The sequence below is a fragment of the Coffea arabica genome, chromosome 11e (assembly GCF_036785885.1).
Source record: "Coffea arabica cultivar ET-39 chromosome 11e, Coffea Arabica ET-39 HiFi, whole genome shotgun sequence".
NCBI classification, from domain to species: domain Eukaryota; kingdom Viridiplantae; phylum Streptophyta; class Magnoliopsida; order Gentianales; family Rubiaceae; genus Coffea; species Coffea arabica.
Window position 1 is genome coordinate 11265929 of NC_092331.1, and position 23783 is coordinate 11289711.

General features: G+C 38.1%; 3 protein-coding genes and 1 long non-coding RNA gene across 7 annotated transcripts; 2 read left to right on the plus strand and 2 right to left on the minus strand.

The window, feature by feature from the left end:
- Nucleotides 1-2983: 2983 nt before the first annotated feature.
- Nucleotides 2984-6353, minus strand: LOC113717706 (transcription elongation factor SPT4 homolog 2-like). The gene is made up of 5 exons (XM_027242500.2): nt 6197-6353; nt 5984-6075; nt 5838-5893; nt 4541-4602; nt 2984-3214 (listed from the first exon to the last, which is right to left on the minus strand). Exons 1-5 carry the CDS (start codon nt 6296-6298, stop codon nt 3164-3166), a joined length of 363 nt encoding a protein of 120 aa, XP_027098301.1. The 5' UTR covers nt 6299-6353; the 3' UTR covers nt 2984-3163.
- Nucleotides 6354-8038: 1685 nt separating this feature from the next.
- Nucleotides 8039-12063, plus strand: LOC113718143 (uncharacterized). Its single transcript, XM_027243061.2, has 4 exons — nt 8039-8099; nt 8469-10450; nt 10535-11767; nt 11854-12063. The coding sequence occupies exons 1-4, from the start codon at nt 8039-8041 to the stop codon at nt 12061-12063; spliced, it is 3486 nt and encodes a 1161-aa protein (XP_027098862.2).
- Nucleotides 12064-15500: 3437 nt separating this feature from the next.
- Nucleotides 15501-21293, minus strand: LOC113719621 (lipoyl synthase, chloroplastic-like). Of its 4 annotated transcripts, XR_011825094.1 has the most exons (7): nt 20495-21289; nt 19680-19770; nt 19345-19502; nt 17005-17176; nt 16588-16698; nt 16015-16281; nt 15501-15894 (listed from the first exon to the last, which is right to left on the minus strand). XR_011825094.1 is itself a non-coding variant. In XM_027244870.2 (6 exons), exons 1-6 carry the CDS (start codon nt 21055-21057, stop codon nt 16192-16194), a joined length of 1185 nt encoding a protein of 394 aa, XP_027100671.2. In that variant the 5' UTR covers nt 21058-21289; the 3' UTR covers nt 15501-16191. The 4 variants fall into 4 exon arrangements, 2 of the variants coding, with proteins under 2 accessions (XP_027100671.2, XP_071927980.1); XM_027244870.2 differs by having other exon boundaries at nt 15501-16281; XR_011825095.1 differs by lacking the exons at nt 15501-15894; nt 16015-16281 and having other exon boundaries at nt 16912-17176; nt 20495-21293.
- Nucleotides 21294-21444: 151 nt separating this feature from the next.
- LOC113718142 (uncharacterized) lies at nt 21445-23783 on the plus strand. Its single transcript, XR_011825096.1, has 3 exons — nt 21445-21600; nt 21750-22017; nt 23357-23783. It is a non-coding gene; the product is annotated as an uncharacterized lncRNA (long non-coding RNA).

Genomic DNA, 23783 nt, shown 5'->3' on the forward strand with positions numbered 1-23783 from the left:
CTAGCGGCCCAATGGTCCATCACCATCGAACCCGTTTCTCTCAATTTCCATGGATTTGTCAAGTGAGGGCCACACCGAATCGAATTGTGAGGACCCGAAATGTGTTGGATAATTGATGTTTCCTCGTTACTTTCTTTCTTTTATATTCTTTTCTGCAACTCATTTCAATTCCAGTCCTTTAATTCTAAGATTCATCATCCAATTACCAAGTAAATGCTAGCTAGAATAATTCATCCCTGGGTTTTGATATACCTTTTTTTTTGTCAAACTCGACAGAGTGACTTTTGTAAAATACGTAAAGTTACTTCACAGGAAACCATCAAAAGCCGGCAACTCTTGAAGGTTCCTGAGGACCTTAAATACTACCCAAATCCCCCCCCCCCCAAACTCGATGTTGGACTACACAGCTAAGTAGGATGGCTTCTAAGCCTTAAGTAAGAACTCTCACACACCCCAGTTCGGCTGTCATGTCTTTTTTGTCAAACTCGACAGAGTGACTTTTGTAAAATACGTAAAGTTACTCCACAGGAAACCATCAAAAGCCGGCAACTCTTGAAGGTTCCTGAGGACCTCTGGGTTTTGATATACCTGCTGTTACGAATCTGACCTTTTCACGGTTTGATTAAACGTTTTTTTTTGGAACCCTTAGAATTTCAAGAAACTACTTTGAGGCCCCATGAATACTTAAGATATACATTTTGGTCCGTGAGCTCTTAACCAAATGATACGAGAAAATTTATGGATTCTTCTATTATGTGCTCAATAAATACAAGACAAATCGTCTAGGGAGAAGTATAATCGTATGTGTATCTAATAATCCATTTTTGATGTGTTTATCGAGTGCTGGCTGACTCGAGGAAATAGGAAATACCATTTGACCAATTCCACTAAAATATTGTTCGGGAATTTATTCTAATGATACAATGCACATACATTTTAAGATTTTTTTTTCTTTTAAAAAAAATTCGTAGAATAAATGTGCCCTTTGTGTAGTCAAAATCCGATAGGGGCGAGACTTTAGCCTGCAAATAAGAAGCAGCAGAGATGGGGGCTTGTCCCCTGTTTCACCTCCGATGTTTAAATTAGTAAGACAGCTCAGGAAAAAATAGTAGAGAGCGAGGGAGGGCGTTGTTTTTGTTACCTCAAATAGGAGAGAATCGAGGGCATTTATAATTTGGAGAACCAACTTTAATTGTATATATATATATATATTTTGTCAATTGTCATCCCTACTTCTACTCCTACTCCTACTCTAACTATTGGGAGGCTCAACTGAGCTTACGGGAGACCGATAGGGACAGAACCATTATCGGACCAGACGGATGCATAGTGCACCCGTCTGAATTTGAAGAAGAGCCACGAGAGTGGCATTTTGGTGGGAGGCAAGGTTTGAACCAACTGAACTCTTGCCTCCCACCCCACCAAGCCCTTGGCCACCAGCCCAAGAGCTGGTGGTTAACTTTAATTGTATCTTTCTGACATTTTCTTACGAAAGCAAGAAATTTGTTAGACAAACCTATGTCCCGAGAATACCTTCAAAAGCCGGCAACACTTTTGAAGGCTCTCAGGAGACTTATCTACCCAAACCCCAACCCCCCAGTACCGATGTGGGATAGAAACCCCGGTTAACTTTAATTGTATCTGAAAAAGTGAATTTAACACGATCACTTGGTAGCTATCTGCAATCCTATGCCATCGCCTCCCTACTTTGTCAGGTGTCAAGTTGTTAATATGGGTCAAATCAGTGAGCCCCTTCTCAGAGCAAAAGGTCTAGATGACCTTAGGAAGAACATCTCAGAAAATCGAAACCCAGCCCAAAATCATGATCCGGGTTTGTCTAGGGTTCTTTAAGATGATAAAGATTCCCCAAGTGCAAGGTAAATATTGTAAGATGATTAAAAGATTCCCCAAGTGACCTTGAACTACAATTGCTCCATTTCCTTTGGGAAGTGATATTTGCACTCTTCAATTAGTCTCTGGCACTCTTTGAAGGCCGTATTTTTAGTGAGTGCTAGAGGTACTCTAAGAATGCTATATTTTTAATGAGTGAATTGGAGTGCTAGAGGCTAAATGAAAAGTGCGAAAATGAATTTCCTTTCTTTTTCTTACTCGTTATTAGTAATATGTTTTCTTGGCTAGGATTCTTACTCATTGGCTTATTTTCTTGCGGTCCCTTTTCTTCCTCTCACAAGAGTCCATGCTATTCTGACATGCTTAACAAATGTTGGTAACCATTAGAATGCCACATTTCTGTGCTCCATTGTTGATACAAAAGCTTGTTCCTGCCTTGTTTCTTCTACGAAAGAAACCTGCAAGTCTGTAACTCGAGTACCTACTCATAGCCGGAAACCTCTCAATCATTCACGGGCCAGAATTTGAAAAATTAAGAGAAGAAAGAATAAAGGCGGGTGAATAGGAATTTTCAGTGAAACGTTAAGTAGTAAAATTTGTTGTCTATTAGCACATTACAAAGTAGTCTGTTTCCACACCCACACTGATCAAATGGGAAAGAGCGAACTGTAAATGGAAGTCAGCAACATCACAAAGCAGAAATGCTCATTTTGTTTAGCCACTAATGAGAATATAAATAGCTCTAAGTTTATTCATAGTTATTGCCATAGGCAAACAGCATTATGAGGAATGGTTGTATCCTTAGTGTCAAAGGGCACCTTTTGTATATAGTATACCTGAGCCTTCGCTCACTTAAGTGTAAAGTTTATTCAAATTAATACAAATTCTAAAGTTTCAGGGAAAAAAAAAAAAAAAACAGAAGCCAGCAACAAACCTGATAAGCATGGTAATTTTACTAAAATACCTGATTAGACCATCTCCACTGGAATATCAAAGTCTGCTTCATACCATGAAACAATTCCCGAATTTTCCACGATAATCTTAAGAAGAAAATTGCTGAACCCTTTTTCAGCTAAGGCTCAAAATGCCTCAAAGCTTTGCAAGTATACATGCAAGTAACAAAAATCAAGACTAGTTCAATCAGATCTTAAAATACTTCAAGGTAGATAACATATTCACATAATTCCAGTTTACTTCCTAGAAACAGGATATACAATGATCACACTAAAGTACCCAGCAATGATGCGCCAAGATACACTAATATAACTTCTTTCCAGAGGACTTCTTTGGAGGTATGGTAGTTCTGCAACAGTCATACTCGTTTTGGTGCCACGTATGGCACCCGTTCATCTTCACACAGTGTCTGCCCAGAGAAGAATGATTAACTTTTGACAAGTTTGTAACAAGAAATGACATGAGAAAACACAAAGCTGACATATAAAAAACAGACTTCAGGATTTGACTGTCCGACATTAAAAGGGGAGATTTTCCCTTCAACAAGCATGTTAACCTCCAGCCTAAGGAGCGGCGTCAACAAAGCTGATTTCAGGTAGACTTAACTTATTCAACTTATTCATGAACGACAGAGGGACTTATGTCAGAAGACTAGCAACCAACTAAAATTGACTGTTGTATCCAGACTCGGCACACTGAAATTTGAGTTTCAGTATGACTTTACATCTCTTTTGTAAGCAAGAACTTAAAAAGAATACATCTCTTTTGTACAACATGAAAAACAATGTGAAGAAAGAATACGTAGGAAATCAACCAGCTGTTTTAAAGATGCAACCCTTGCCAAATTTTAGGTATTAAAGACATAACTAAGTAATAGGACAACAGCTTTCCTAATGGCATAACGCGCATATGTCTGATAATTTTTAAACTAGCAAATGTGACTATATCTGCAACAGTAGGACCATTTGGTGCAAGTTATTGCTATCTACGTCAAAATTATACTAGTACCACATTTTTAACCTTTAAAATATCACAGAATATATATGTTGCAGCAATCCTGTCTCTATAAACACGCCAAAGCCTATAATGTTTATTATGAAGACAACAGAGAGTAGTTTGACTTTGACCTAGTTAAAGTAAGTTTTAGCATTAAGAAAACCTAACATAAACCACCTAAAACTGAAAGGCATTATACACAAGCAAACTACAGAAGGAGCTCTTGTCACCAAGCTCTGCAGTATCTAACACGCAAAATTATTCTACAGAGAACAACTTGGGCATTTCTAAAGCTCATTTAAAGTTCTGATTTATACAAAGCAAAGTTGCCAGTCCACTGGACCAACAAAACTATAGGCCCAATGAACACTTCAATCATCACGAGAGCCAAAGTATGAAAATGAGTTACTTATTTAGCAGAGCGAGTATGATCCTAACAAACATGAATTTCTTGACCCAATAAGCCAGTCATATTCAGGAGACCGAAGCTGCAGCAAAACAAATTAGAGTTCTCTGTGAAGGAATCATTAGTTCTTAGTTTCCTTCCAAGTTGCCTTTTTCAAATAGTACCCATTCAGATTCAAGGAACAAAAGTCCAGTAACCAATTATATAACTGTATTTTTCTTTGGCTCTTCACTTCTTTTTCTGGAAGTATATCAAAAGCATAAATGCAGAAGTTAAACATACAACAACATATCTCATGCGTAATTTGTTTTGCAACTCCTGATAAATGAATACCTGCAGGTCTTCTGGAAGTGCTTCTGAGACAGCAAGAGTGTAGCATCCTGGGACAAATTTTCCTGTGAATGTCCAGAGAACCACATGATCCAGAGTTAGTACCAATGCTATGGCGTAGAGCATCCAGGCAAGCCAATTTCATGACAAATTTTACTAAACAAATGGGAATACCACTAAGCCCACAGGAAATTTTGCACAGGAGGAGAAGCCATGAGGTACTCTAGGAAACAAAATGCTACAGTCAATAAAAAAAATTATTGTCTAAAAAGCCCAAAACTTAACATTGCAAAAGCAAACTGTTTACTGGAAAGCGAATGATTCTAGCTTTCTAGAACCAAAGTTGTTTCTAAGTGTTCTTTTGCCATGATAATCTTAGTTCACTTAAGCTAAAGAAAAAAGAGATTCTCAAAAGTAACTGAAGGTGCTTTTGAATCTCAGAATATTTGATAGAAAAATAATTGATGAGACTCTCATTGATAGAAAAAAAATTGATAGAATCTCGACTCTCACTGATGAGAACAGAGCCATAATTGATGAGACATCTATAAAATTGTCATCATTATAGGTTTCAATAGGAAGGTTAATTTTGTACTTGTTCAGTATGTATGAATGTACATCTGAATTAACTTGCACTAAGGTATTAACTCTTTCAGATCAAAGTAGAAAGGAAGGGATGCGGACTATTAATTCGTACGTGTTGTTTTGCAGACGGTCATTTAACACGCAGTATGTCAGAAGTTGTCTAACTTCTGCTGGCTTTCTTCAGAGAATAAACCTAACAACTCCCTATGATAGTAAATTAGCAAAAGGACAACTCAAGAAATAATTGCATGATCATCAGGACAAAGTCATCCGCCAAATCCTGCAAAAGAATCTAGCCTGCTCACACAGATTGTGCATGCCCACTAAGAGTTCAACAGATACACTTGAATTTATGCACATTCAAGTCTCAAATAAACGGATAATAAACAACCATCATATTGTGAAACATAATTTATAAAATAGAAGAATCAATTGGAGGGCAAAACAAGCAGACCCTAAGCACCTCAAAATCAAAATGCACACCTATACCAACTTCTATTGCTTCCTAAGTGACAACAGGAATGGCCTTTACAGTTGCAAAGCTTTCTTCATCCAAGAAAACTAAGCAAATCCTAACAAGGATCCAACCAACCAATGCAGGACGCAGACAGACAAACATGCAAACATGCGTATAAAGCATCTCAATATCCCAAATATATATGAGTGTATATAGATAAAATGAGAAGGGCTTGGGTAAATGTTATAAGTATAATACCAATGCGGAGCCAACGAGCAGCCCAACTCCGAGTAGGGTCCATGACAGAGATAATCCTAATCGCCACAATAATGGTACTTCATAATCGAGAAGAAAATCAAAACTCAAGCAAAATTTAAACATTTTTCTTATAGAACAGAAATTACCCAGTGAAATTAGGAGTAGTACAGTCTACAACGCGTTCATGATCTTCATCCATCTTGAAGAACGGGCAGTTCTCGCATCCCGACTCCCTGAACTACGCTCCCCCACACAAATCCAAATTTCAATTTCCAACAACCCAAAAAAAAAATTCAATTTTGTCGAATAATAAAACCCTAATCAGTTACCCTGAGGAAAAACTACAAACTGGGCAGAACCTGATCGTAGGTCTTGACGAGACGGCAGCGAAGGCATGCTCGGAGCTCGTGGCCAAAGCTCGTCGGAATTTGAGCCGCTCCTACGGCGCCGGTGCTTCCCATTGTCCTCTCTTCTTCTTCTTTCTTCAAGCATTCTCACATAGTCGGACAAGTATTTATAGTGATTCAAATCTGGCCCAAACATGGATGCCTCCCCTTGTTGGGCCGGGGATGGGCAGTGGAGGCCCACATGCACCCTCATTGTCCACCGATTTTCTTTTTTCTCGTGTCTTTACAAATTAGTGGGGAGATTATGAACTTGAAAAATTTGTGCTCCTATCCTAAACAAGAATTATTAGATAACATATTAAAAAAAATAGAGAATGATTTTCAAGACTCTGGAAGCTCAGTCATAAGCAATATTTTTTTTATTGAATTGTTTTTATTGTGATTATTTATGAGTTGATGCAATGCATATATAATTTATCAACAATGTTCTCACATATTATTCATATTTACGTCAAAAAAGTTAATACTATATGCAAAATATTTAATCACCACATCAATATATGCTAAAACATCAATTTAATATTTTGGTTAGGGAACCTCTCCTGAGGTTTCTGACAATTTCACTTAGTTTCCTGAGGTTTAACAAATTACACATACCTCGCTTGTCATTTAAAATGATAATTTACCCTTAAATATTTTAATGAAATTCTTTTATTTGGTATGCTTATACTTAGAATGAGTTTTAAAATTATTTTTTCATTCTTTTTCCTTCTTATTTCTTTTTTTTAAAATTTTCACTAATAAAACTATAGATCTACCACTATTACCTCTAGGTTTCTATTATAATTAAGAGCAAATTATCCGGTTAGCCACTAAACTTTTGCGATCGTCGAGTTTTGGTCACTCAATTATTAAAAGTCTGATTTTGACCACTAAAATGTATAAAGTTAAGACTCGAGCCCATTCTGTTAGATTTAGCCGTTAAGTTCGCCGATCTATCTGTTCACGCGATTTCCAAGACAAAAGGCAGGGTTAATTTAGGAAGAGTCTCCTAGAAACGAAGAGAAGCACGTTCAATTGCAGCTTGGAACAAGGAGTCGTTTTGGTGATTGAGCTTGGACCTGGGCGTCAAATTCCTCTTTCTAATAGCTGCGGCGTGAGATGGGAATCCTCTCGTATTCGCAATGCCAGGAGCCGGCGGCGTGGGTGAGACCAAAATTTCCATGGAGGACAAACAAACACAACACGGCGCTTGCTACTGCAATACTACGCTTATCCTGTCTTCGCCCTTCTACGGTTTTACCTCAGGCCCTCAACCCAATCTGGGCTCCCTAATCCATTTTTCAGCTTCTATGTGTAGTGCATAGATTTCTTTCCAATTTTAAATATTTTTTCTTGACGTAAGCTATAATATATCTCTAATAATTTTAACTTATCAAAGTGGAGTAGTATTATGAAGTAGAGCTAGCTCATATAATTAAGAGCGAATTGCGCGAAATGTCACTAAACTATTTCAAAGTGCCGGTTTTGGTCACTAAACTTTTTTATTAGCGCGAAATGTCACTGAACTAGTAAATATGTACCGTTTTGGTCACTCCGTGTATTTGTGCCGTCAGGAGAGACGTAAATCTACTTTTTGAGGGGCAAATTCGTCTGCACAGCCTTAGTGGGAAGAGTTTCATCTGGTAAGTGAAAGGTTTAACTGTGGGGCTTTGGGATGTTGGTAAAATTTTTGGGAATGTGGACAATGACAGTGAAAAGTATCAAAATTGATCCATTCTTCTCACAGTAATCAGTGACAAGACTCAAAGAACCGGCAAAAGACGAAGATTAGCTGTGAAGAATCGATCATCGATGGCAGGGAAATGGGTGAAAAGGCAAAGGGATGAATTCATTGATCCGTACACATTATACGGTAAGAAATATTACAATCCGTACACATTTTGCTTGATTAATGGTGTTGTTTGTGTTTTGAGTATAAAGAAGTATTTAGTGAGAGTTTTTATTGGGTTTAGGGTTTGCTGAAGTGATCCAGTTGTTTAGAAAATGACATAAGAACGATTGACTTCGCTTTTTGTCGTATAAGTGGGTTGCAAGGGGTCCTACAAGAACCCTCTATCTTGTAATTTAATGAAAAAAATAAACTTTTCAAAATGCAGTTGTCTGATTCGGATTAATTAACAAATGGGGGTTAAGTATTTTTATAAGAAGAACAGCATGTATAACAATAAAAAATGGTGATTAACAAGAATCATGTTGTTTGCCTTTGTCGTTGTTGTTGCAGTTCCTGATATACCTGCATTTTCGATTAAACTCCACCACGGCGGTAAAATTGAGGGAGAGAAATACAAGAGTTATGTGGGTGGAGAGATTGATTATTTCGATCTTTGCCATGCTGATTTTATGTCGATTCATGAAATAAATAAAATGGTGGAAAAGTGTGGGCACAACGATACTATGTTATATTATTACATTGACCCTAGAGGGGATTTGAACCATGGACTGATGGAACTTCAAACGGATGAAGACATTATGCAATTCTGTGGTTGGGTTAATGAGTACAAGTTGATGGAAGTATACTGTCATCATTTAACAGTTGAGGAAATATATGAGTGGAAGAAGAAAAAGGAATTGGAACAGTTATCACAGACAAAGAGTTCAGTGGTAATAGAGGAGATCTTGGATGATGGTGAAATTCTTACACAACAGGCAGCAATACCTCGTAGACAACGAAAAGGAGTCCAAGCTAGTAGATCAGTTGCAGCTTTAGAGTGGACACATGACCATGCTGGTGAAGATGAAGATGCATACCAAAATTCTTCTAGGAGATGTGAACAGGCCAACAACAATACACAGGAGTCCGAGCCACAAATGCATAGCCAAGTTGATAATGACCCAACTCCATCAAGTCAGAATAGGAGGGACAATGACAGTTCCAGGAATAGAAGAAACAGAGATAGGAGAAAATCTCGTACGTCGGAGGCCGTTTGTGGTGCTACAAAAAGAGTTAGAAAAGGAGGTGTAGCAAATGAAGGTGTATCAAATAATGGTGCTGCAACTGAAGGTGCATCAAATGGAGGGGCAGCAGGTCAAGGTGCATCAAATGGAGGTGCAGTAGGTGAAGGTGCAACAAATGAAGGTGCAGCAACTGAACCTGTAACAGAAACTGGGGCAGCAACTGAAGCTGAAGCATGTGAAAATAGAGAAGGTGCAGCAACTGAACCTGTAACAGAAACTGGGGCAGCAACTGAAGCTGAAGCATGTGAAAATAGAGAAGGTGCAGCAACTGAAGCTGAAACAGAAGCTGGTCCTGAAACTGAAGCTGAACACAACCCACTATTGGATGATATTGTGGAAGGGGAATTAAATAGTGATCCAGATTCAGAAGATGAAGATGTTCCTGTGAGATACACTAGTTTCAATGCTAGCAGAGATGGAACAGATCCCCATTTTCATGTTGGACAAAAATTTGGAACCAAAAAACAGTTCAGAGATGCTCTCAGAAATTATGCAATTATAAGTGGAAGACCTGTATACATGTATACAAGTGACAAAACAAGAATGAGAGCTAAATGTGCAGATCCGTGTAAGTGGTACATTTATGCTAGCCACGTTCCTGCTTTGGGTACTGAAGACTTTGTAGTTAAAACAATTTACGATGTCCACACCAATTGCAGCCATGCTTGGAGAAACAAAAACATGACATCCAATTGGGTAGCAGACAAGTTTGAAGAGTCTGTTAGATCCAACATGAACATGCCTGTTAGGCAATTGTTACAGAGTATAGATGAGCAATATAGTTGCGAGATCACAAGAAACAAAGGTTACAAAGCACTTGCAATGGCTAAGGCTGCTATCAAAGGGTCAGCATCTCAGCAGTATATTGATGTTGGGAGGTATGCAGCAGAACTACAAAAAACTCACCCTGACACCACCATAGACATCAAGTATTCACCAAGAGCTGATCCTGAAAGTAATCCCAGATTCATGAGATTTTACTGCTGTTTGGGACCAATGAAAAAGGGATTTAGAGAGGGATGTAGGCCCCTTATTGCTCTTGATGGCTGTCACACTAAGGGGGCATATCCAGGGCAGTTGTTGATTGCTATTGGGGCAGATCCAAATAATGGTTGGTGGCCATTAGCTTGGGCAGTTGTTGAGAAGGAGGCTCGGGAACAATGGCTTTGGTTTTTGAGTTTACTGATTGGTGATCTAGAAATACCAGCAACTAGCAGTGAATACACTTTTATTTCAGACCAACAGAAGGTTAGGAGTACTGTTCTTTATCCTTATAGCATGTATTGTATAGGATAATTTTTGCAAGTGACTAAACTTAGAACTCTTTTATAGGGTCTTGATAGTGCACTGCTGGAGTTATTACCAGAAGCTGGCCATAGATATTGTGTACAACATATGTACAGAAATTTCAAGAAAAAGCACCCTGGTGAAGTGCTTAAAGAAAAATTCTGGAGCATTGCAGCAGCATCAACAGTGGAGTTCTATGAGGCAGCTTTGGAAGAGCTTAGAGCATATGACCAGCAAGCTCACGCGTGGGTCAAGAGAGCTGCACCACCTCATCACTGGTGTAAGGCTTTTTTTCCACTTCACGTGAAATCTGACATGCTGGTTAATAATTTATCAGAGACATTTAATTCTCATATATTAAATGCTAGAGAGTTGCCAGTGATTGGGATGGTTGAGTGGATTAGAGAATTCGTGATGGAAAGGATATCAAATAGAGTATGTTGGATGAGAAAATGTAGTGGTCCTGTGGGACCAGCAATAAAGGCTTTGATTGAGGAGAGGGAAAAGTTTTCTAGAAAGTGGAAGCCAATATCAAATGGGAAGGGGGGATATCAGGTTAGGGGACCTAAGGGGGAACAATTTGCTGTGTACTTAAGAGACAGAACCTGTACATGCAGGTTGTGGCAAATTAGTGGGCTCCCCTGCTGCCATGCAATTTCTGCCATTTTAAAAATTGGTAGGAACCCAAATGACTATGCCGATCAGTGTTATAGTAGAGATCTATTCTTTCAAATATATGAGAATGTACTATATCCAATTAGTGGAAAGTCTCTATGGCCTCAGAGTGATATTCCCATATTAGATCCTCCACTTGCATGTGTCCAACCTGGTAGGCCCAAGAAAGCAAGAAGAAAAGGTAGTTCTGAAAATAGAAGTGGTGTTCATGTGGGAACGAATAATGTGCAAAAATTTAAAAAGCATGTGATCATGCACTGTAGAAGATGTGGTCAGGCAGGCCACAATGCTGCTACCTGCAAAAGTGTTCCAGAAAATAATGGAGGTGAAGGCTGCAGTCAACCTGCTCCAACTCCTAAACATGCTAGAAAGTCAAAGGGCACCAACAATGGCTCAAGCACAACACATGGAGCTAATTCTCAGGAGCCTGATTTTGCTCATGTGGAAGTTCAAGGATATTCTTCAAGTTGTGTCAATTCTCAGCCACATGGAGCTGAAGAGCAAACTACTTCCCATAATGACATTGGTTCACATGCTGAACGTAATGCACAAGCTGCCAGTAGTAGTACGAAAAAGCAGCAGATTAGAAAGACTAAGACACCTGTAGGTGCAAAAATTTATTTCTAATTTTATTTTTAATTTTACTATGGTAAATAGCTATTGTTAATATTTATTGTACTTGTGTACAGGTGAGGAGAGTTAGGCCTGTCAATGATACCGACCAGTCTACTACAGCGGCCAACAAACAGTCTCTCCATTCAAAGAGAAAGCTGTCTGAAATTGACAAGATAAGGATCAACACCAACTATGAGTACTTGGGCAAAGAGCCTCCATTCAAGATTGGTAGATGGGCTGGAACATCAAGGAGCAGTAGAAGTAGAAGTGGAAGATCAGATTAAAGAACTTGTTTGCATAGCTTTTGTTTGGATGTATTCTATGTCTAGGACAATTCCAGATTATTTATATGTGAAACATGGCTAACTTTGTTGGCAGTTGTTTGGAATGACAGTGACAATTATCTCTTTTGTAAAGCAGCTGTTTGGAATGATAATGATAATTATCTCTTTTGTTGTATTTGGCTTTATGTTTTCTGCATTTGTGAGCTACTTTTCTTTTGCACCACCCATATGTTGGAACTAATACTTCAGTCTTTTATTCATAAATTACAATTTCAAACATCCATGGTGTAAACAACACCAACCAAAATGAGGTGTAATAAAAACACTACAATCTCAACAAAAACGAGCTGTGTATTAAAACATTGAGCAACACTGGTTTAGGATTTGAAGTACAACAATACTCTAGTAGCCATCAATTTGCAGCCTTCCAAACTTCTGTCCCTTGTTAGGCCCCCAAATCCACATTGATGCATTGACAATTGTCCAGGCCATAACAAAAAGAACAATGACCATTTTTTTCACTTTCTTTCTTCCAAGCTTCTCCTTCAGATTTTTTACTTTATCCTCCATTTTCTCAGCTTTCTTTTGCAACTTGAGAATTTGTTGCCGCAAAGTTTCATTCTCGGTTTCCACCCTATTTATTCTTCTTAAAAGACCGGGTATGACTTGTTTCGAACGCTCACACATTTCTTCATCATACCAATTCCAATAACCACAGCCATCAACCTACAAAAAAATTATCCAAATTATTTTTAGCCGATAAATGTCTAAACAATTAAACATTAACCTAATTTAACGAATTTCCTATATCTTCACACACTTACCTTGCCATTAGCACATTCAACATATCTCCTTGCCGGGTTCCTATCAGTCCATGAAGTCTTCAAATTGGTTTTACTGCCACAAGAGCAGGTCGGAGTTGTTTCCTTGCCTTTTCCTCTCATGAAGCTTCAACACATTCCCAGCAAATTGCAAGTCGGAGTTCTTTTCTTAGGTATTCCTCCAATGAAGCTTCAACACATTCCCAGCAAATTGCAACTTCGTATATTGTCCCTCCTACTCCATATTTGCAGAAGAAATCTATTACAGGATAAGGGTTTGCACTTCCTAATTGAACTTACGAGTTGTCTGACATTTGAGAGTGATTTATGGTGGAGAGTTTCAAGGAAAAGACTGTGCAGACGAATTTGCCCCTCAAAAAGTTGATTTCCGTCTCTCCTGACGGCACAAATACACGGAGTGACCAAAACGGTACAGATTTACTAGTTCAGTGACATTTCGCGCTAATAAAAAAGTTTAGTGACCAAAACCGGCACTTTGAAATAGTTTAGTGACATTTCGCGCAATTCGCTCTATAATTAATAAAATCAACTATTCTCAAGTTTAAGATGGCAAGGGCTTTGGGTCAATTTCTCTTCGTCTAGGTGCTGTCGTCAGTGAGCGCATCACTCACCCAAGTCTGTGCGTTGCTGATGTGCCGGAATAGCTCCGGCCCCCGGGCCCTACCCAAGTTCTTGAGCTCCTAGACGGAGTTGCTGAGCCGGTTCACGCTGTCGGCCATCTGTTCTAAGCAGTCCCTCAGAGCTGCATACTCTCTACCCTTCAGCCCTCTGAATTTGGGGAGCTTAGCCACGAATGCTCTAGTGGACTGAACCCTGTCTAGGCTCACGGACAGAGCCGTTTGGACCAACTGGTTCGGGCTCCTCTGAATGGTCGAGGCGAAAGTCGAAAGGGATTTGACACACAGAGATTGATAGGCAGTGGTTCTACATTTGGCCCGGATGAAGCTAGTGGCTGCGGCTGCGGCATCTGACTTGGCCGGAATCCACGAGAAGGACAGACTCAAAATTAGTAAAGGCAGTATTGGGTAAGCCATCTCCCTTTTTTCTTTTTCGCCAGAGCGGATGGATATGTATGTGATAAGAAGAGAGGGTTGGGTGGGGGTGAAGACCAAAGGAGCATCACTGAAGGCAATCTATGTCTCTATATATAAAAGGAAGACGAAGCACAGATGCATAGGATAGGAGCAAGAGATGCAAGTGCTACGTTGGACTTCCTAAATTGACCCTGCCTTTTGTCTTGGAAATCGTGCGAACAGCCAGATCGGCGAATTTAACGGCTAAATCTAACAGAATGGGCTCGCGTCTTAACTTTATACATTTTAGTGGTCAAAACCAGACTTTTAATAGTTAAGTGACCAAAACTCAACGATCGCAAAAGTTTAGTGGCCAACCGAATAATTTGCTCTATAATTAAATATCAAACTAGTGATTTTTTTGACGAGTTAATTTTATATATAATCTAATGTTTTTGTTGATCTTTGTTTTCTATTTTTTGGTATTAAAATTAACAATAAATCAAAAAGAAATGGCACAAAAGCACTACTAAATTATGATAATCCCACTACTTTAAACATTTATAAATTCTAAATGAATTATTTCAACATGTTCTTTTCTATCTTATAAATCTAAATCCATAATAAAATACCAGCAAGAATATCATATCATAGTAATAAAATTATTATCATATCATAGTAGATATGGGTATGAAAAATTTGGCATCTTTTCCTTATAATTATACTAAATAATCTTATAATTGTGTAGAAAAATAAATTAAAACTCATTTCACAGGGGCATTTTTGGGAATTCATTTAAAAAATTGTCGAAATCAATATTACTTTAAGATTTTATTACTAAAACTATCGATCAAGGGAGGTAAGTGTAATTCTTTAAATCTTAGAGGAGCTCAGTGAAATTGCTAGAAACCTCAGGAGAGGTTTCTGTAATTAACCCTAAAAATAAATCAAAGTGCCCATTCTAGACTTGTAGGACCTTCTTGTTTTCTAGAAAGAGGATATCATCCATCCAAGTTAAAAAAAATGAGGCACCTACAACTACAAGTGAGACGGCCCTATGGAAGATTTTTTGATTCAAGATTCTTGGATGCCATATTCCTGTCATCACTCATAATATACCAATCGAGTGCTCGCACACTGTTGTGGATGGTCTTCTCTGTTTCTCATGGTGGTGGCTGTTCATTGAAAGTCCGTCTTCTTGATGAAAGACGAACCCATTGGAATGCTTGGTCTATCTCTTTCCAATCGGATCAACTTTAGAAGTAATCCCAACAATCATTAGAATGCTTGGTCTTGGGAAGACAACACTTGCCAAAGAGGTGTTGAATCATCTCAGAATTGAGTATGAATTCTGCATTTGTGAATGTGGCCCAAGAACAGGAAAGGAAGGAAGTGTTCCTGAAAATTTTGAGTCAAATTTACGATGTCTGATGAGCAGAATTGAGGGATGACAATTTCAACTAAAATATCTGACTAATGGAGTAACATATTTGTTGATAAATATCCACATTAAATATGGGTATAATAGTGAACTAATAAACCAACCACCCTTCTGAAAAAGAAATGAGCCTATGACTTCAGATGAACACAAAAGAAGAGTGAACCTATATATATATAGGATAAAGGAAGTGATACATTCTAACCATCCACGTAGCAAAATAGTTGAACAAAATAATTACTTGTCAATGTACAAGGTGCTGTTGGTACATGTAGTAAATTTATACTAATAGTTGAAATGAATTGTATGTGGATATTAATAGCAGATAGGATAAGTTTAGATCAGCTCTAAGCATCAGTTCAGGCAATAGATTTTGAAGCCCTCAAGAAAACAAGGACGAGCTTTCAGATTCAGTTTCTGCTCTGCTCATCTTAAAGAGTGTTGAACCATAACCATCACCTCATGACGTTCCAAAGGTGTCCAATTTTCATCTATTGCCCAATCTCAAGAATGTACAAGGTGCCAGCCATCTCTTCTGCTGCTTAGATGATTGTCAAAATCCAATGTACTTTGAGTAACATATATACGGAAGCAAAGCAGAAATAAAAATAAACAAATGACCTGCTAGATGAAGAATGGAAAATACAAGTACTTCCACCTATATATTTGTCCACCCTGTCAAAATTGAATATGCAACCACCAAAAGTTGACCAACTTCTCAGAAAGCGCACTTTGTCATAGCCCATTTGCAGACAAAGAAGCAGTTCTAATCAAGTAAATAACGTGTTTCAAGTCCACCATTTGCCAAGACTACTGCTACTAAAGCAAATGAAAACTATGTACTAGATGCGGAAGATGTGCTTCTTGCCCTGTCTCTCACCATAGTCTTCACAAACAGCTCCCCAGCTCGATATGATGATCGAACCTATGAAAGTGACAAGTCTTGCAAATATTAGGCAAAATGGGATTTTATCAATAGCACACAAGTTTTAGTTCTCGATAAAGCGAAAAAATGTCAGTTTGTTACTCGACAATGATTTAGAGCTTTGCATAATCTCAAACAGTGATAAAATCCATCCAGACCCTCGTTTTCACATGAAATATTAAATAAATCAGGAAAAAAATTAACTTCACAGAATGCAGTTGTTTATTAACCATACTATTATGCCAATAGTTATTTATGCTAATTTAAGTGATTGAGGATTTAAGCTCCTTATGATGCAAAACTCACCAGGGGTCCACTAGCTACATATTGGAAACCAATAGACTCTCCATATTCTTTCCAGAAGGTAAACTTTTCCGGGGTGACGTACTCTTTGACAGTAAGATGTAACGGAGTTGGCTGCAAAACAACACCAACACAAAATAATCTATACAGTGTCATAAGCATATTTCTAACGATAATCTAGTCAGAATATTGCTAAAATGGGTTAAAAGGATATAGAACAATGTGAAACGATGGGTCTATGGCTCCTCTACAGGTCATGCAACATCATGTACAAGCAAAATGAGTAAGATGATGTAGATTAATATGAAACGAGGTATTAACACTAACCTAGTTTCCTAATTGACGTGTTACATGTTCGAGATTAGATCATCTTACTTCTCAAAAATCATGGTGAAGAATAGCTTGCACATTTGCACTCACTTGTAAATACTGTCCAAGTGTCAGAATATCGACATCTATAGCACGCAAGTCTGCCATGGCTTCCTTCAATTCCTCATCAGTTTCACCCAGTCCCAACATAATTGAAGATTTAGTTATCATCCCTTCCTTGGCTAGCTTTGCATGTTTCAAAACAGACAAGCTTTGTTCATATCTGCATCAAATAAGATATTTAGCATAATCCATGGTCTAAAGATTTTCAACAGTTAGAAGTGCTATCATCCTTAAGAAGTTAATATTCAGATGTGTTCCCAACTTGCAAAAAGCTAATGTTCATTGCTAAGCAACAAAAGCACCATTATTCAAATGCCAACTTCACTCATCTTGGGTAGCCATCGGGCCAAACACTCACCACGATCAAGCATGTATAAGACAGCAAATTACTAAGGCTCCGTTTGATAACACTGAATCTGAATTCTGAACTCTGAATTCTGAATACTGAAATAATTAATTTGCTGAATTTTAAGCACTGAAAAGAGATATATGAATGTCTGAATCTTAATACTGAATCTGTTTATACTGTTTGATAAATATTCATAACTTAATGCTTAAGAAGCTAAATTGTACAATTTTGCCCTTCTATCTTTTAATCCAAAAAGGAAATAGAACCTATGATTTAATTAACTTAAAATTGTTAGGTATGAAAATGACAATGATTGTGAAGAGTAATGCATACAATGACAATATTTCTTTGTGTGGGAAAAGGGTATGGTTTCATCGTTTTGAAAATGGGAAAACGAGCTTTTAATACTCCAAAAGCACGTTCAATTACATTTCTCAATCTTGCATGTGCTTGGTTAAAGCGTTATTCTTTTAATCTTGGACGAGAAGCATTTCGAAAATCAGACAACCAATATCTAATATTTCGATATGGTGTCATAAAGCCACGTGTGTGTGGATAAGTTGCATCACATAAATAATATTTATCTGCACAAAAAAATATATATATCAAAATATAAATGTTTGTGGATGAAAATTACTGCAAAAAAATACTATTGTTAAAAAATTTTTTTGAATAGAGAATATCAGGTTGTTTTGTTTAATTAGATAAGGATTTTAAATAGGAAATATTAGGTTGTTTAATTAGATAAGGATTTTGAATGTAATTAACAAACAGGGATATATTTGGTAGATAAGATAAAGTAGTTGAAGTAAATCTCTTGATTCTTATCAAATTAAGCATTCAGCTACGATTCTTGTGCTGAAAAAAATACATACAAATTCAGTACCACTTAATAAGTTCAGCAGGTGAATTTTTATTTATCAAACACCCACAACATCTGAATGTCTGAATGAATTCAGTTTCAGCACTTTTTTATGTTATCAAACAGGCACTAAGACATTCATATAACTATCACTAAGATTAATCCACTTGTCATATCATAGATATGATATGATGGGAATTGAAGTACATTCCTGGATAAAAAAGAGCACCAAATTTCTCGATAGCCCGACAATAAGATTATTTTGAAATCTCATGTGGAAGGATGCTAGAATGCTTGAAAATAAGTTACTCCTCTAACAGCTAATTTTAGGTGACGTGGTGGCACAACACATTAGAGAGGATAACAACCTGAAGTCTGGAATCCTAGATTGCCTCTACGTTGCCTGGTAAGTATGAAGAGCTTAGAGAATTGATTTGAATCCCAAGCAAGACGTCACAAATGGGGATGCAGCTTTGACAGGGCAATACTGTGAACTTCAAGTCTTTGTCCAACATCCCATCCGATAATTTTTGGAATTTCCAGATAACACACAAATTACTACTAGTAACTTGGCTTAAACATTTTTTGTTACCGATTTTGGTTTCAACAAGTCATTAAGCTATTACATAATTGAACTGTTTAGCATAAACATTTTTGTTACTGATTTTAGCTCCAACAAGTCATTAAGCTAGTACATAATTAAACTGTTTAGCAAAGGTCACTATTTTGGAGTTCAATTCATCTTAGGATAAAATATTTGAGAAAATATGAAGTGTGCTAGTTTACCTGTACATATAGATGAGCATGATCCCTAAGAACTAGTGCTTTCAAGTGGTAGGCAGTTGGATAATCACACAAGTCATCATAACATATAGACTTTCGACACAAAAACTGATTAGGAAGCCACTAAACTAAATGCTTATTCTTCAAAGCACTAGCATTTGAAGAGCAATTAACATAGTTTCATAGAAATCTCAGTCACCCAATGCTAATTTATTGCATGATTGATGAATAGAACGATAAATTATTTTTACATCAATAGTTTTGCAAGAAGCTGCTAGAAACAACACCACAATACTATTTTCCTTAGATAGCATCAAAGAACTAAAGAACTCACCCAGCCCTGGGATCTCTAACAATACGTTGAAGTCTTCTGACAGTCTCAATGTTGTGGGCAAAAACATCTAAGCCTGAGCGAGCTAGAGCAGATACAGCATCTAGGTCACCCCGAAAATCGGAAGTTAAACACTCGACCATAATATCAGGCTTGAGCATCTGCAAGGCTAATTGAGCAACTTAAGTAAGACTTTTGATTATAACTTATGAAGAGATTTTCTAACATATGACTCTGTGTTTTTCCAAACAAATATAGACCTTCATATATGGATCATATCAATTTTAGTCGTTAAGAATGGAAACGTAATAAAAGTCTAATATTCAGATAGTCCAGACCTTCATTGCTTTTACCGTCTCAGCAAAATGGCCACTCCCCCCATCAGGTAGATCGTCACGATCAACGCTGGTTAGAACAATATAATCCACTCTGCAAGATAAAACCTTTTGCAGTTCAAGCAATCAAATTTTATGTTGACTGCAACAGGAGTCAAAAGGTATGATATCATTAATTCATTATGCTCTGGATGGAACTAGTAGAAAAATTAGACGTTTTCGAAGTTTTAAGATGTCAACATTGGTGCTATTTTTTGTGTTTCATAACAAATTCAGAGTTAGCAAGCCAATCTACGAACAATCATTTACACACGGTTTGTGACTCTAACATGTATTCAATCTTCAAGAAGACTCAGCTCTTTCAGTCCTCATAATACTGCTACCATAAGAAGCCATCATATCGCACAAAGTAAGAATTGTACATTAAACCAATCTATGTAGTCTGCACAGTATTTTCATTATCAATCCAATCCATTTAATCATAGAGTTATTTCGTGCCAAATAAATCATCATATTTAAACAAATGCTTATCATGTTTCTAAGAAGTTCTGCACAACTTCACTTTTGTGTTTCTCCCTGATAAAGTTCCGGGCTCAGCAAGCTTGAAATAGACCACCTATCACTAGATGCTTTTCTTTTCTATTCTTTCCTCATTATCTATCAGTAACCATACCATAGCATTTCTTAGCAATTAATCACAGCTTTCCAACAACTAAATGAATCAAAGAGTCATGAAATCAGCACCTACCATGTAAAGGTTTTGGAAATTATAATAATCTAACAACAAAAATGGGGAAAGAACGTGTTTAGATAGATACCCCCAGCTAGCAATAGCCTTGGCAGTGTTGTAAGGCTCCATAGGATCGGGAGGCGGCGGATTCCTACTCGTCTTGACAGCGCAGAATCTACAGCCCCGGGTACAGGTATCCCCCAACAGCATAATGGTGGCGGTGGCGACGCCGTCTCCGCCGCCATTCCAGCACTCCCCGATATTAGGGCACTGGGCTTCCTCGCAGACAGTGTGGAGATTCAACCTGGACAAGGAATCTTTCACCTCATCGTACTTCTTCCCCTGCGGAGCTTTCTGCCGCAGCCACTCTGGTTTCTTGACGTTCGGATCCCTCCCCGTATAAGGCCCCACTCCGCCCGGGTACGGCGGAGGAGGGCCCACAGCACCAGCACCCGCACCTGTGGTCGTGGCCTTGAAATTCGTCTTATTGAGGGAATTGTCGGGTTTTAGTTCCAGTGGGGATTGAGATTCACATTTGATGACGGAAACTCTAGTGTTAGAATGATGACGAGAAGGGTATAACAAAGGAGGAGGAGGAGGAGGAGAAGGATTGGTGGGGGATTTTGTGAGATATTGAGCAGGAATCATCATTTCTTGGTAAATTGAAAATGGGAAAATTAGGTGCAAGAAATGTTGTTGTTTTCTCCTTTCTTCTTCTTCTGATTGAGAAGAGGAATGGGGGAACGGAGAAGGAGAAGAAAAGGGGAACTGGGGTTGGGAGTGGTGAAAATGACGATGCGGAAGGAGTGAAAAGAATGAGAAATTAAATGTAAAGTTCGGTGGTTTTGTTGCAGAAGTGGGTGGGCATAGAGAGTTCCGTCCGTCGTCGGCCTACACTGGACTTTGATGTCCATTCCAATTCTGTTGGCAGTTGGCACAATAACATTTAACAGATTAATTGCAAATCACTCCACAACTTTACATGGGTTGCATATAGCACCCAACCCCAACTCCAACTTCAAAATTCTCGTCCATCCCAACTTTTTGGCTGCTGCTGTTGCCTTTTCCTCTTTCTTCATCTCCGTAGCATCCAATCTCGATGAGACATGGGACAGGTACAAGGCCAAGCAGCAGCCCCAGAGGACGAAAAGAACCCTTCTTCAGCGAATTCATCTCTTGATTCTTTGATTGCTGGTCCAATACTCCTCTTTTCTTTCTCTTTTCTAGATTGTTGCTTCTTGTAATTTGACCTGATGTTGGACTGAATAGACGAGCCTTAAACCCTGAACCCCAAACCCTGATCAAAAGTTGCTAACTTTTCTTTTTCTTCTTTTGGGGTGCAGAAGCTGCAGCATTTGGCGATTATTAAGCATGCTGATACAATTTTCTGCTTTTGGGGATTTTGTTTTTAATATATTGCGCTTCAGACTTGGGACTGACTGAAATTTATGTGTCTCTAAAATTGGCATCGTTGAAATGTTATAGTCAGTGGAGGAAAAAGCTCAAAGAGCACCGGAATGCCCTTGCATTGCTCATTTGAGGACTGGTCCTTGTGGCTTCCAGTTCTCTGATGCCTTCCTCTGTTTCCTCAAGAGCAATGCTCCAGAGAAGGTAATTACCAAAACTTAAACTCAGGTTTTTCTCTTTTCTTCTTCCCCCCCCCCCTTTTCTGCCTTGCACTGATTCAGTATGCAATTCAAGTTACTGGCAAACCACCTGAAATACAATTTTTTGAGTTGGCCTAACATACTATCTAATTGGTGTGCTTACTAGCATTATAATCCAAGTGTAAGAAGTATGATTTTTCAATCCGATCAGGGCCAGAAACAAATGTTTGTGCAGTGTTGATATGGTTGTGGGGTTTTTAGGGCAATTTTTTATAGCTTATTAGAAACCAAATCTGACATAGATGGAGATCGAATGGGCCGGATAATCAGCCACAATTGCTCCAGAAAATACCCACATTCCCCTCTTGCTCCCCATGTGTGTGCGCGCTATATATAGAAGGAGATAGATAGATGGAATTAGCTGCAATTGCCCGAGAAATAATCCCTGTTATGTTGTCTGGAGCCCGTCCTTGCACGTCTCTTCTGTTTTTCACGAGGACTTGTGATGGTTGAAAATTGGTGGGAGACTGCAACTAAACCTAAAGCCAAAATTTTGACCACATCAGTTATACTTTGCAAGAGGAGAATAAACTTGAAAATGAGATGAAGTCAACCTTATCAAAGCCCCTAAATCAAAACTATTATTTACCTTGGCACTCAAAGATTTAATCTTGAGAAAGGAAGACCTGATAATCGACATGAAATTGGTTTTTCCAAGAAATCTCGTGTCCTTCACATCTCTCATGTTCTAGTATGCATGTTTGCTGATGTGAACATTTGTGCTCGCTCTCATACACCAGCACATGTCTATGCTGGTGCAATTGTCCGCGGCTTGCCCCAGCTTACGCTGCAATCAGGCCATGTAAGCTCTATAGCAGATTAAAATTTACTCGAGTGTTAACTACTCCAAGCTAAAATTTAGCAGGAAATTTGGCCCTGTTATGTAGTCACTCTGTATTCTTAAATTTTAATCCTATACTCTTTACAGAGCAAGTTGTTGGCAGTTATTGCTTGAAAACCTTATGATCCGCACTTCCAAATCTTTAATTATTTGGTTTGAGATATGCATTTATATTTGATCTGTGTATTGAATTGGGTTATATGATCTTCATATTGATCTGTCCTTTCTTTTAGCCATTCAAGAAGAAGAAAGTGTTGCATTCAACTTCCACACTGTTAATGCTTGATAGGATAAGCAAATGCACAATCACAGTTCCTTTATGCATACTGCATTTGCCATCAATATAGGATGTTCATATTTCATATATATTTTTTTCCTCCTTTTGTCCATATGTCTGTCTTTTGTCGCAGCCTCTCAGTTTGTCTGCTACTTTTCCCTGCAGGGTTCAGACTGTGTTAGACCATTTGTGGCTCTGCAGAGTTGTATCAAAGCAAATGCTGATGCATTTTCAGAGGACATTTTAGAGGACGATGAAATCAAGAAAGAGGAAAAACCATCCAAAGAATACAAAGTTTACCCTCCCCTTTGGTCTGTAGAATCCAAAAAATCCAAACAAAAGTCTTAAGACAGAATGTACTTATTCGATTCCGTGGAACCTCATTTTGTTAAATACTAACTTCCATGGGGCATTTTTCCAGTCTATTTCATATTATTACCAAGAGATTTCTTTAGGTCTAAGACACCACCAAGAAGTGTTCTTATGATTAGAGGCATTTTGTAAACGTTAATAACAATCTGTAGATTGATCCCCCTTATTGGTTTTAACTGAGCAAGAAGGGCCTCCAATGCTTTTTAGTGCTGCTTGTGAA

Bases quoted from the DNA above. Each gene is read 5' to 3' on its own strand.
- LOC113719621 (XM_027244870.2), bottom strand. From the start codon at position 21,057: ATGATGATTCCTGCTCAATATCTCACAAAATCCCCCACCAATCCTTCT. The intron at 19,771-20,494 runs GTATCTATCTAA...TTTATCTTGCAG, and splicing joins AAGGCTATTGCTAGCTGGGG to AGTGGATTATATTGTTCTAA. The intron at 16,282-16,587 runs GTGAGTTTTGCA...TCACTTTCATAG, and splicing joins ATGTAGCTAGTGGACCCCTG to GTTCGATCATCATATCGAGC.
- LOC113717706 (XM_027242500.2), bottom strand. From the start codon at position 6,298: ATGGGAAGCACCGGCGCCGTAGGAGCGGCTCAAATTCCGACGAGCTTT. The intron at 4,603-5,837 runs GTATTATACTTA...GGACATTCACAG, and splicing joins TGCTCGTTGGCTCCGCATTG to GAAAATTTGTCCCAGGATGC. The intron at 3,215-4,540 runs GTATTCATTTAT...TTCTCTGGGCAG, and splicing joins CACTTCCAGAAGACCTGCAG to ACACTGTGTGAAGATGAACG.
- LOC113718143 (XM_027243061.2), top strand. From the start codon at position 8,039: ATGGCAGGGAAATGGGTGAAAAGGCAAAGGGATGAATTCATTGATCCG. The intron at 8,100-8,468 runs GTAAGAAATATT...TTGTTGTTGCAG, and splicing joins TGATCCGTACACATTATACG to TTCCTGATATACCTGCATTT. The intron at 10,451-10,534 runs GTTAGGAGTACT...ACTCTTTTATAG, and splicing joins TTATTTCAGACCAACAGAAG to GGTCTTGATAGTGCACTGCT.